The 12,366-nt window shown below is 40.2% G+C and overlaps 1 protein-coding gene across 8 annotated transcripts in view; it reads right to left on the bottom strand.

Annotated features, from left to right (window-relative positions):
* LOC309540428 (uncharacterized protein) overlaps nucleotides 1-12,366 on the bottom strand; it is a 110,732-nt gene that overhangs the window by 65,083 nt on the left and 33,283 nt on the right. For 6 of the 8 annotated variants that reach the window (XR_014223241.1, XR_014223242.1, XR_014223243.1 and 3 more), the window contains one exon: nucleotides 7,570-7,625. Coding sequence is in view for 3 of the 8 variants with exons in the window: in XM_082237306.1 (XP_082093432.1) it covers nucleotides 7,570-7,625 (56 nt within the window). In the remaining 5 variants the exon portion in view is untranslated. Of the gene's footprint in view, nucleotides 1-7,569; nucleotides 7,626-10,212; nucleotides 10,288-12,366 lie in introns of all 8 variants that reach the window. The other 2 variants (XM_082237305.1, XM_082237307.1) reach the window with 2 other exon arrangements.

Here is a 12,366-nt window from a genome sequence, read left to right as displayed (position 1 = left end):
AGCCTTAGCTGACATTCTGTTAAAGGATTCCAGGAAGGGATGTCTCTGTCCGGTAGTCCTTGTGGGAGCTATGGGCCATAGAACCCTTCACAATGGTGGCTCCAGTGCGATTGTATCACAAGGGGAATGTCAGGGACGACCCCCAAACCCCGGGGTCAACCCCCACTTGCTTATCAACCAGCAATCAGGCTGCTTTATGATGGATACATACCCAATGCCTTCGCCAAAACCGTCTTACTGACACCTGTAATCAATAAAGCTGTGGCTGATTTTCAACCCAATTCAAAATGTCCCACGTTTTATTTCTATGGTTGGCCCCTCACCGTGCTGAGGGCCTCATGTGCCTGGGCATGCAGTCACAAAAAGGAATTGTGTTCATTATACCTTGTTGATGAGTTGCTAGAGGTAACTAGCTGTTTGATGTAGGCAAGACAGCAGAAGACAAGAGGCAGCACTCAAGGGCGAGTTACCTATCTAATATAATTGTATGTTATTGAGTGCGGCCTTCACTCTGTCTGCCTTTCTCTTCAAACACTTTCAGGCTAGTGACACTTTGCAAAACTTTTCATAAATCTCCGTAGTGCATTGAAACTATAATTTGATGCAATCTAAAGCTCTGTTATTCACAGAACATGTCTCAACGTTTCCGTAACTAAATTTTTACCCGGAAAAAACAAACATTAACTTCTGACCTTTAACATTACTCAGGTTTTTCTTTCAAAAAAAAATATTGCAGGGGTTTGTAATCAAATATTTATTTTCCAATCCCAGTCTGATGTGTCAAGACTTTTCCTGCAAGACTTAGTTGCATATGACTCACTCTTCCAGTGTCTGAGACAAACTCTGAATCCTTAGCTTTCTGTTTCCTTCTGTACTACAAATTAGGGAGTATGTTGCAGAAGAAAACAACCCAAGATGAATAACACTAGTTTTGCAACACTGCAACTCTAACATATTCATAGACCTTTGTCCGTGCTGACTTAGCTATCCATAAGTGTTACTAGCTTGAAATGCTAGTATTGTAGTAGTTTCAAATCGCTGCTCTTTATTGGGCAAAGGAGGCGGCAGGGGGAGGTGGGTGAGAGGCAGAGGGCTATATTTTGCAAGTGGCCTCTGAGGGAGACATACCACCTGGATTGTTTTTAATGGGTCCAAAGCAATCTTATTTATCCAATTACACAGTGCTGTTCTTTTTAGAAAAAGAGGTGCCGGAACTCACCATGAACACCTCCCTTGTTCTCTTATAATGGCAATGGAGCCCACCTGAGAGGTGCAGGAACTGAGTTCTGGTGAGTTCTGGCTCAAAAAAGTCCTGCAATTACAGCAGGCTGTATCAGAAGAAGGGAGGGAGGGAGGGAGGGATGTGGCGGTACCAGTAGCTTTGATCAAAACCACACTCCTTCCTCCATCAACTTTCACATGGGATCAGTCACTGTATCAGGCTGTAGCACAGGATAAAAGGGATGCAGGGCCACTCTTTCAGCACACCTGTGAGATCAGCAATGTGGGTGACTTTTTATTGTCCAACTTAGTTGGTCATTAGAATGATTTGCACTTAAGAACTTGTACCTTGCTTATTTTCTCCTCCCTCCCAATCCATTCTCCTTTGGTGTCATGTATTTTTATATTGTAAGCAGGGAGTGTCTCTTCCTTTTTTAAATGATTTGTCGGCTGGGCTGGTCACCTTTTTTTTTCACTGAAGAACTGGATAATTTTCTTTTTGAACAAATAATGAGTAAATATTAATTAGCCAGAGGATTCCCTTCACTGTACTGTAGTCCCATTTTCTTCCCTATTTCTGTACTGAGTCCCCCTCTTAATTGTTTCTCTTTTCTTTTCTACATTTTCCCAGGCCCCAGGCACTTTTGAAGCAATTTCATTGTCTTTCTCAGGTTAGGAGGACTGGGGACTGGTCACATGTGGCTTGCCCAGTTCTCATTCCCCCTCCTCTGTCAAACTGCACTCTCCCTTGTTTCTTCCTTCCTCTTCCAGGACAGAAGTCATGACCATCCCATGCTCCTTAACCCATTTCCGCCCTTATTATCTCCTCACTGCAACAGCTCCCATAGGCGTGGACCACTGCATTGTCCAATATTTTCACCCTTCCTACTGACTCACAACCCTGCCCTGCTGTGATTTGTCAGTGTTTTTGTGTGTGTGTATGAGCAAGCTGTTCAGAGATGGGGAGAAGTAAAAGAGCATATAAATCCAAATGCTAGCTTATTGTGTGCTCAGCTCACAAAAGCAGAGGTAAACTAATGACTGTTCAAATAAAAGGATATTAATGACTGTCAAATTAGGGAGACATTACAAATTCACAATATACACACATAGTTAAGTGCAAGTGCTATTCAAAGAACAATGCCATGATGTAGCTATAATAGTCTAGAAAATATTAAAATGAATTTACAGGAGGGGGAAGGAAGATGCGGAGGGGGAGAGGAGAGAAACTGCTGAAATGTAATATGGGCACTAAGATTCCTTCAGATTACAGACAATTCTTGGCAACTGAATGTGTCCCTTTCCCTACAGCATGTTTTGTGGTGTATACCGTATTAAATTAACATGCCATATTACATTGTGGGTAGATGCAAAATTTGTAATATGTATCCACTAAAACTGCAATGTATGAATGATCCGAAGCTATGAAACCCAGGGATCACTTCAAGGCCAATGTATGCATTGCTTGTGCCTTGAAAATGTCGTATAGAATCATAGAATTGTAGAATTCTATGTAGAAACATTGTGTCCATGGATATCAGGAGGGCCACAGGTTCCCTGTCCTTGGCTTAGCATAATACTTCACACAGAAAGTATTATATCCCATAGGTAGCTGGTTTGCCACTGTGAGAACAGGATGCTGGACGAAATGGCCTGATCCAACAGAGCTTCTTATACTCTTATTCATAGTCCCTTACCAGTTGCCACCAACTGGAGTATTGTTAGGGAGTTGTTGCCCTTGGTCCTGGATAACCTGCCCTTTCCCACTAGAGATATTGGAGAAAAACACCAAAGATGAAAACAGACGTTCATTACATTCACTTATTTATCCCATATTTGGAATTGAAATCAATCTAGTGAGTATGATCAGTACTGGCTGTTGCTGTTGATTATAGCACCTACTTAGTAAGTGTGATATATATTTTTAAAAAGATGGCCCAATGGGCGCACCCACCACCAGGAAGTTATTTCATAGGGGCATTTCCACATTGAGTTTCTTGTGTTTACCAGCTCTCGGGTTCGCCTTTTGTGTGAATAAGCCCTGAAGTGAATGACTCATACAAATGTTTGAAATGGTATACTTTCTAAACAGTGTTTTCACCACCTCAAGACCAAGAAGAAAAGTAGTTTAATATATTAATTCAAACTGGTTGATTAAAAAAATGACTGCTTTCCTCTACATGTTGTTGTAAGAGACGGACCATTCATTTGCCTACACCTCGCTTTAAGCCTGCACCTTCCTTGATAAAACAAAGTGTTATCTGATGGTTTTGCTAGATAAGCTGATGCCCTGAGGATATGGTGTCAAAACGGCATAGCGCTGCACTTACTGCCGTTATTAAAATAACATTAGTTTTATTATTTGTTGCTGGAGTCAGTGTGCTAGCATCTCATATGTACTTTAGCAACCTGCCAACTAATAATTATCCTATAAAGTCTGATGGTTAGCTTTTAGTAAAAGTTAATGATAGAGAAATTATATAGCAACCTAAGAAAAAGTGTAGATTGTCAACAAAAGTTATCAGCATAACAGAAGTCACTTGCTTCAGAGAACCTAAAATTTCTGGTAGACCAGACCACTGTATCTTATTCATGGTTTATTGACAATGGTCAAACAAGCCACAAGGAAAGGCTGATGAGATGCCTGCATATAATTGGAAATCTGCCTTTTTTTGTTTAAGTTAATGACAAGCCCCACTGAGTTCAATAGAATTACTACCAGGTACAGTTGCTGTATAGGACTGCAGCTGGAATGTATTATTTCTATTATACTTCGTGTCTCCCATCCCATCTCATCCAAAGCACTGTTTCTTAGGCTATTTTAGCATAACTATTTCAGAAGGATCAGTTGTTATTTAACATTCCAAAAAGAGTAAAATGATATTCTGCATCTATCTCTTTTCTTAAAATGCTACACAGAAAAGACACTCTTTCTCTCCCCCCCCCAAAAAAACCCCAATTTAACTTTTCTTTGAGAGGAAAAATTGAAGAAAGTACAAAACAAATATCAGGAATGCTTTTTTCAGTAGTTAAAAAGATTGCTCCTCCATTATCCCCTCTTTTTTAAACAAATCCTATAATGTATTATTAAGTACTGAGATATATTGCTGATGGCATGCCTTGCATTAATAGCATTACTGGAAAAGGTTCTACAGTTTTCTTCAGGATAATTTATCCAACACTGGGCCAAATGGAAAGCTTTTCAATAGCTGTCGGCATCATTAGCTTGTGCCTTTTGAGGCACAATCAAGGGCACTGGATGCATATTGATCTGGTGTTATTCTAAGAATGGATGGAAAGTTAGAAATGCATGTGAAGAAACAATTCAAAGATGCCCTTTATTCTGCAAACAAATAGAGCTTTGGTGTTGAGCACCTCATCAGCATCTCTTTTTTAAACAGTTTCACGGTTGACATTTCTGACAGGAGAAGAAACCAGAGTTTTGCCACAATTCTAATGATATCCATTCTGTTTTCTATATTGTGGTCTCTAGCTCACTAGAGATGCTATGAACTACTTCAAATACTCTTTAATAAATGAGGAGCAATGCTACATCCATGCCAAAACACATACCTCATACTAAAATCACTGTATCCTACTTGCATGCAAAACCAACACATCAGTGGAGAGAGCAAGAATGAGCACATGACTCCCATAGTCCTCCACAAACTGGTTACCAACCCTCTCTGAAGCAGGGAATCTCCTGTTCTTGTGGAGGTGCCCCCACTTCAAAAGTTCACTCTCCAACTCATGGAGGGTGATGGAGACAGTGACAAGGACACACAGCTTAGCATGCTCATCTCCGATCTCATGCCAGTTTTATACAGGAGTAGAATGAGCTGGATTGGGGTTGTGGTGGCCCATGGAGTCTGCACAAATATGTTACGTTGGGGGTGAACAGTGGAGAGGATGACATAGAAACTCTGGCTCAGGTGGTTCAACATATGTGGAAAATTTACAACTTAAACAATATGCAAGTATGCAACGCAACACAGAATCAGTCAAATCCAGGGTAAATATTTTAACTGCCAAATTACCTCAATATTTGTTATTTAAAGTTAAAAGCACAATTTAGAACTGCCTTGAAAATTGCCAACTGCCTATGAGTGCAGACTTTTGCGGGGGGGGGGGGAGAGAGAGGAAGTACTATTGATGCTGATACAAGTTTGAGAACAAAATGCATTGTATTCACTAGTTGAGCACATGGTTTCGGTTAAAAAATATGGTAAAAGAAACTGTACAAAAGAAATTGAATTCAGTATTACAAAAGAGGGCATTTCTGAGGTTTATGGTTGATGGCATTGTGCCTGGAACCATTAAAACCTGGTATCCTTGAACTTCAGAAATGGTCAGGGTCAACTGTATTATATACATTTTTTGCTGAAAATGTGATGGCATTTGTTTATCTAAAATGCATCACAGTGTCTTTGTGTTTCTTGCTATTTTTCTGAACTGGAATGTGCAAGTAAGGTCACTCTGACGCATATATGCTGTCACACTGGCTGCGTCAAGACTGGCTACAGATCAAATGTTCATTGCCTTGGACAATTCCATTGTGCAATGTGTTTTGCAATATTCTGTTGCTCTCAAAATTGACAACAAATAAATTAGCAGGCTCTTCTGTGAAATGTCTTTGTTGGTTCCATGAAAATCTGAAATTTTAGGAATCATTTTATACTTGGCAGGAGTATATTCTCTAATCAACTAAGACGTTTAAAACTTCCCCTAAATTAGGTTGTATAACTGAAACTTAAGATTTAAATGAAAAATAAAGATAACAACAATGTTGGCTGTCACACAGCAATGCATTAAACATCTGGGAAATATAAGGAAAAGGTTAACTGATTGAATGACCACACATAGTACTAAGCCAAATAGTGGCTTAGCATGAACTAGCAAACACACAAGTTCCTGGACAGAATATTTTTTTCTATTAAATTTGAAGCATTTATAAACTCCTTAATATTTTTAAAATATCTAAGTAGTGTACAATACAATTAAACCAAAGGCAACATTAAACAATAAAATAGTAATACAAAAGCATATAAAGTGAACCTAAAAGTACACATGTAAGTGAACAAAGTGTACAAAAATGCATTATATAATAGGAAAATGTTAGCAGAAATGTGTATATTTATCAACAATGTATATGCTAGGAGAAATTCTCATTAAAATGCTAGCAAATTCTGATGAGTTTTTTAAAAAAATTAAAATAAAATTGCAAACTGCTACGGAAATGTGGAAAACTGAATTTAAGAGTGAAACAATGAGGAATGGAGAGAAACCATACTTTACAAACTAGTCTATCCCTAATCTGGAGCAAGATAAGCCACCAGCCTGGGTCTGGATGTAGTGCTAAGTCAAATAATGGCTTAGCCCTGAACAGTGTGGCAGCTGCAATTATCACGGCAGGAACCCACATATTTGATTATGTGCACTAATCCCTGGTTAAACTCAGCATTACCTGTGAGGTGGGTCAATGCCCAGGATAGAAAAGATGGAATGGGTTGCTAGGAATGTGGAGCACTTTTATCAGATAATACAAAGAGATCATTCCGAGATAAAAAGGCAATTTTCCTAGACTGAGATACCTTGACCAATGTTAAAGGTAAGGTGGAAGCGAGAATTTGGGCCTTTATGTGAGTTTAAAACTATGGATTGCATCCAGACTTACAGAGCATCCTAACCATATTCCATTGACTTTTTAGGCCTTCCTACTAGGTAAGAGGGTTTAGGATGGCAGCCTTAGTCATACTCATAGGGGACCCACTGAAATCAACAGGACAAGTTCATAATGTGTGCTTATTTGCTGGCTGTTTCTTTTGGGTGCACCCCGCTCTTGCCAGGAACAGAGGGGCTCCTAAGGACCCAACAATAATGTGTCCATCTCTCATCAGCTGCCTTGAACATGCTGCTGCTCTTCCAAGCACTTTACTCATCCTGGCCTGTTCCATCAGAGGACCTCCCATGTCTTATCATCAGCATTAAGTAGCTCACCTTTCCTCAGGACCCCAACCAGGCTACTTCTAGCAAAGTCAAGAGTAGAGCAACACCCAGAGGCCTTGCAGGGGGGGGGGCAGTAAGGTGTGTTAAATGGAAAGGTACAGGAGGGATTTTGGTTGTCCACAACCAGATGGCCCAGCCAAGTTGCATCATGTATGAGGGAGGAAGCTGATGAGGGGTTTTCACAGGACCTTGTGGAAGCCATTCTGTATCCTACTGCTTGCAAGCACGGGGGGTTGGATTGCATCCTTGAACTTTAGCTAGAAGGTTATAAATAATGATACGAAACAGAAGTAGAGTAGCAAAGGATCAAGAGAGACAAGAGACATGGGGGGGAATACATACCTTCTGTGAATAATGATCGTTTGGCTTGACTGCAGAGCCACTTTGCTTTCAGTCTTCTTCCTTATTGTGAAAGAAAATTATTGTGACTGAGGGAAAATATACATTGCCATTATTATTTTTTTATAAAAAAAAATTAAAATGAAACATCTGGAAAGGATTTTTACTACTGCCATGCCAAGTCTGAAGCTTTTTGATTTGTTTTAATCAGAAAATGACACCTCTGGAGAATACGGACATGTTGAAAATGCTTAGCTCCTCGAGTCAAGCGATGCAACTGTGTCAGGAAGGGAAAGGGCAATCTCATTACTCGCACGCTGCAGAAAAGGTCAGAGAGGTCCAGCTGAGACTGACAGGTTCCGATATAGGGTGCCATCCATAACCTGCTGAAGTCAGTAGCAAAACTCCCAGCTATTTTAATGGGACTTAAAGTATTCCCCCCCCCCCTTTGTATATTTTAGGAAATCCATTTATGTGGTTTGGTCAGGGGGTTTTTCTTGCTTTCTTTATTTTTTGCAGCACACACTAACCAATAAACTAAATCCAAATTATCTGCTAGCCTAAAATGGAGCAGCTGCTTGTTTTATATTGATGTTCAACACCATGTCATATTATTGCATTTTACAACCAGGAAGTCATTTTCTAGCTAAACAGCTACATTTCTATGAAGACTTTAAAAAAAACCAAAAAAAAAAACCCCTAACATATGCACAGAAAGGCAAAACTTATGATGCTGTTAAATTTGGCACTATTTTTTTTAATTTTTGGAGGCTTCAATACAGAACAGATATCAATCAGTATAAAGAGGTTTTTTAATTTAGATTTTCCTTTTGTTTCAACTTATTAAGTTTGTAAGTTGCTGTCAATCTTTTAACTGGCATAATTCAGCATTTAATTCAAATGAAGAATTGGGGAGAATTGGAATCCTTTTGAATGGTTCTTCTCATAAGTTTGCCAGTTGCCATGGTGATTATATTAATAATCTCTGTATAATTGTATGACTATCTGTGGGATAAGCATCAGCACAGAGGCGGCAGTGACACAGCAGAGATAGCTGCCAGTGGTGATCAAATACCACCAGGGGATCATTTTTTTTGAACAAATCTGGTAATAAGGGCAAAGGAATATGAAAGAAGGAACGAGGAAGCATGGAATATAATATGGAACAATGGACTGTGCAATGCACAGGAAAGATAAAAGAATTAACAGGAAGAATGAAGGCTAATTAAAAAAATGGTCTATAAGGGGACAAGTAAAAGTTCTAGTGGAAGAATAGGAGAGGCATTGCCTGAAAACAGAAATATGGGTAAACACAGAGCAGATCTGAAGATGAAAAGAGTGAACATGTAATTACAAGAAAAGGAGGTGCCTTGAGATAGATCAGTCAGCGACTCAGTCTCTATCGCCAAGGACAAAGATAACTGCACTGGCTGAAACAGACTTGGCAAACTTAGTCTGCTCAGAAGTGTGCCCACTGGCTTGCCCAGTCCCATGGCAATCAACCATCCGAATAATAATAATAATAATAATAATAATAATAATTTATTTATGCCCCGCCCATATGGCTGGGCCTCCCCAGCCACTCTGGGCGGCTTCCATAGAAACCAAAAATACACTAAAATATCACATGTTAAAAACTTCCCTGAACAGGGCTGCCTTAAGATGTCTTCTGAATGTCAGGTAGTTGTTTATCGCTTTGACATCTCGTGGGAGGGCATTCCACAGGGCGGGCGCCACTGCCGAGAAGGCCCTCTGCCTGGTAGCTTTGCTTCTCGCAATGAGGGAACCGCCAGAAGGCCCTCGGCGCTGGACCGCAGAATGATGGGGGTGGAGATGCTCCTTCAGGTATACTGGACCGAGGCCGTTTAGGGCTTTAAAGGTCAGCACCAACACTTTGAATGACTGCGCCTCCCCTGATCTTTGAAAGGAGAGGGGGGGGACAGATGTCAAGTGTTGGGACAATGCCAGCTTACACCAAACCATGAGCTTCAACCATGGTAACACTTGCTGGGGAAACTCAGCCAGATGGGCAGGGTATAAATAAAAAATGGTTGTTGTTGTTGTTAACCTGAATGCTTTGCAACCAGATTTATTATCATTTATCTATTAGGTTTATATACCTCCCCCCCCCCCCCGCCTTCATCCAAAGATCTCAGGGCAGTTCACAAGACAGAAACACAAGACGAAAACCTGAATAAATAGTCAAAACAAAAACAGCAAAACAATAAGGTCCCCCTCCCACAAGCACATTTAAAAGGCCTTAGAACATTAGTCATCCAAAGACCGGGATATAGATATCCAAAGATATATAATGAATGTGCCAGACAAACCTCCCTGGGGAGAGCATTCCACGAAGGGGGAGCCACAGCAGAAAGGCCCGTTCTTGTGTTTTCACATCCTCCAGACCTCTCTTGGAGGAGGCACACAAAGGAGAGCCTCAGAAGATGATCTCAGGGTCTGAGGAGGTTCATATGCAGAGAGGCAGTTCTTGAGGTATTGTGGTCCTAAGCTGTTGAAGGCTTTATAGGTCAAAACCAACACTCTGAATTGGGCCCAGAAGCTAATTGGCAACCAGTGCAGTCGGGCCAGGATTGGTGTAAAATGCTCAAATTGTCTTGCAACCTGGCCGCCGAATTCTGTACCTACACATTAAAGCCTTTTTCAAAAAGTGCATTGGGAGTACGAGTATTGCATCCACCAGTAAGGACCGGGACAGAAAGTCTGAAAAAAAAGTATGTAGATATAATTAATGAGAGCAATTCACATTATGTAGTTTATGTGAGGTTTTATTCTTTCCCAGTGGGCACTGAAGTAAAAAACAGAAACCTAACCTAGGTATTTCTTCTATCTAAAACAGGCTCAATCTGAAGAGCCAAGTGTGGCTCCTTTCAGAATGTCCAGCAAAAGATTGGATGCAAAGAATCAACATCTTGATCCCATTGACGTACTCTCTTATGTCATCTACACACCCTCTTAAAACATAGCAGAAAATGGGAGAGTGTCAAGTATTTTTGGACTGTCCACTGATGTTTTCAGCACAATTAAAAGCTGGCTCTGAACAGTAAATTGTTCCTACAGAACATCTAAGCGTGTGAACTGCTGCTGCTGCTTGTTGCCCTACACAAGATGTTTGACATCTGTAGAATGAATTAGCTTTGCTTCAAAAAAAAACACTGACAACATTCATATGAATCTAAATTCAAGAAATAGATGCATTAATATATTACATGATGAGTATAAATGTGACACTTTCTTGTATTGTCCCATGACCACAAACGAAGCTAGCAGTTAAAGCTCAGTTAATGTTTGAGATGATTTCAGCAAAAAGGATCCATCACTTTTATTTACAAGCTTGTATTTCGGCAGCTGTTACTTAAAATGATGTAGATAACATAGCAGGGACATTTTTCAATTCTTAAGGGCTCATAAAGATCCTTAAAGACCTTCTGGCAAGTCTTCAGAAGCTCCACATACTCTCCGGAAGCTTCCAAGAGCTTCTCCTTCTTGAATTTCTAGTTATGGACACAGAGGCTTGCAGCATCTACTTAGGCAGTTCTGGTTCTCTTAAAAGGCAGAGGAGCCTTGCCAGAGAAAAGTTGGCAATTCTGTGGAATGAGCTTTTCTCCATTTTTATGTTTATTTCTGCCATTATTAGCTCTGACAGTTTGAAGGGCACCCAGACGACTGTACAGAAGGCTGCTCTTCTGCTTTATTGGATCACAGAAATTTCCAGCAGCAAGAGAGGTAGTAAGGCCAAATTTAAGAGTAGAGCTTTGCCAAACACCAGTCCCTTAACAGTAATAACTGTTTAGGAAAAGTATTTTAAAAGAAGGAAAGAAAAGAAAGAAAATTTTGCAGTAAGCATTTCTAACAAGAAAACGAGTGGTTGGCATCCAACAGCCAGCTCTGATAGGGTAGAAAAATGGAGCTCTGCTTATTACTACCAGTTGACTTTGTAACTGCTTCTCCGTCAATTTTCTCCTCCTACAGGACTCCTGTGTTTTTGACAGTTGGCCAACAGGTGAGCATTTATTTAACAAGGGAACTTTTCCCTGGCATGGCAATAAAATTATGAGAAATGCTTTGCCTGCTAAGCAATGTCAGGTGAAGCAATGTCAGGCTGCCATTAAAAACACAGGAGCCTTCCTTTCAGAGAAGAATAGGCAGCAGTGTCTCTTTTGTCACACAAAATGCCCTTTGCAGTATGCAGTTTAAGAAACAATACTTTATGCAAAATAAATCACGTAATGGGAAAAACTCATTCTAGTAACACAGTTTCTGCTGCACATGGAAGATGACCACATCACTAGAGTAGTAGAGAGGATGGGGTAGAACTTACAGAATATAAGGAGAGGAACTATACTCTCTGGCCAGAGAAATCTTCAAACAGGAAGCTCAGTGCGCTAGCCAATATGAAATCTGCCCAGATGCCCTCAGGATTCTGGAGATACAATCTTCACTTTCACTACTGGTGACTAGAAACTTGCACAGCTCTATACTGTAATCTTTATTGTTTGTTTGTTGTTATTTTGACCATCATGGTCATATCAACAGCAGAAAAAATATTAATAATATACACTGGTACTATATCATAATCATATATCATCATTTATTTTATGTCTCTATATATCTTACTGCCATGGATAGACTGATTAACAAAAGATCAGTGGAACCAGGGCCAGATGAAGACATTTATCTGCCGGGGCTGGAGCAGTATTTGACATCCCTGCCGCCACCACACCACTACCCTTAAATCATGGTAATAGGAGACAAGGCAAACCTATTTGTTTTTTTCACCTG

This window comes from Podarcis vaucheri (genome assembly GCF_965113315.1).
Source record: "Podarcis vaucheri genome assembly, chromosome: 9".
In the NCBI taxonomy this organism is placed as follows: domain Eukaryota; kingdom Metazoa; phylum Chordata; class Lepidosauria; order Squamata; family Lacertidae; genus Podarcis; species Podarcis vaucheri.
This window is presented reverse-complemented; position numbering and strand designations above follow the sequence as displayed.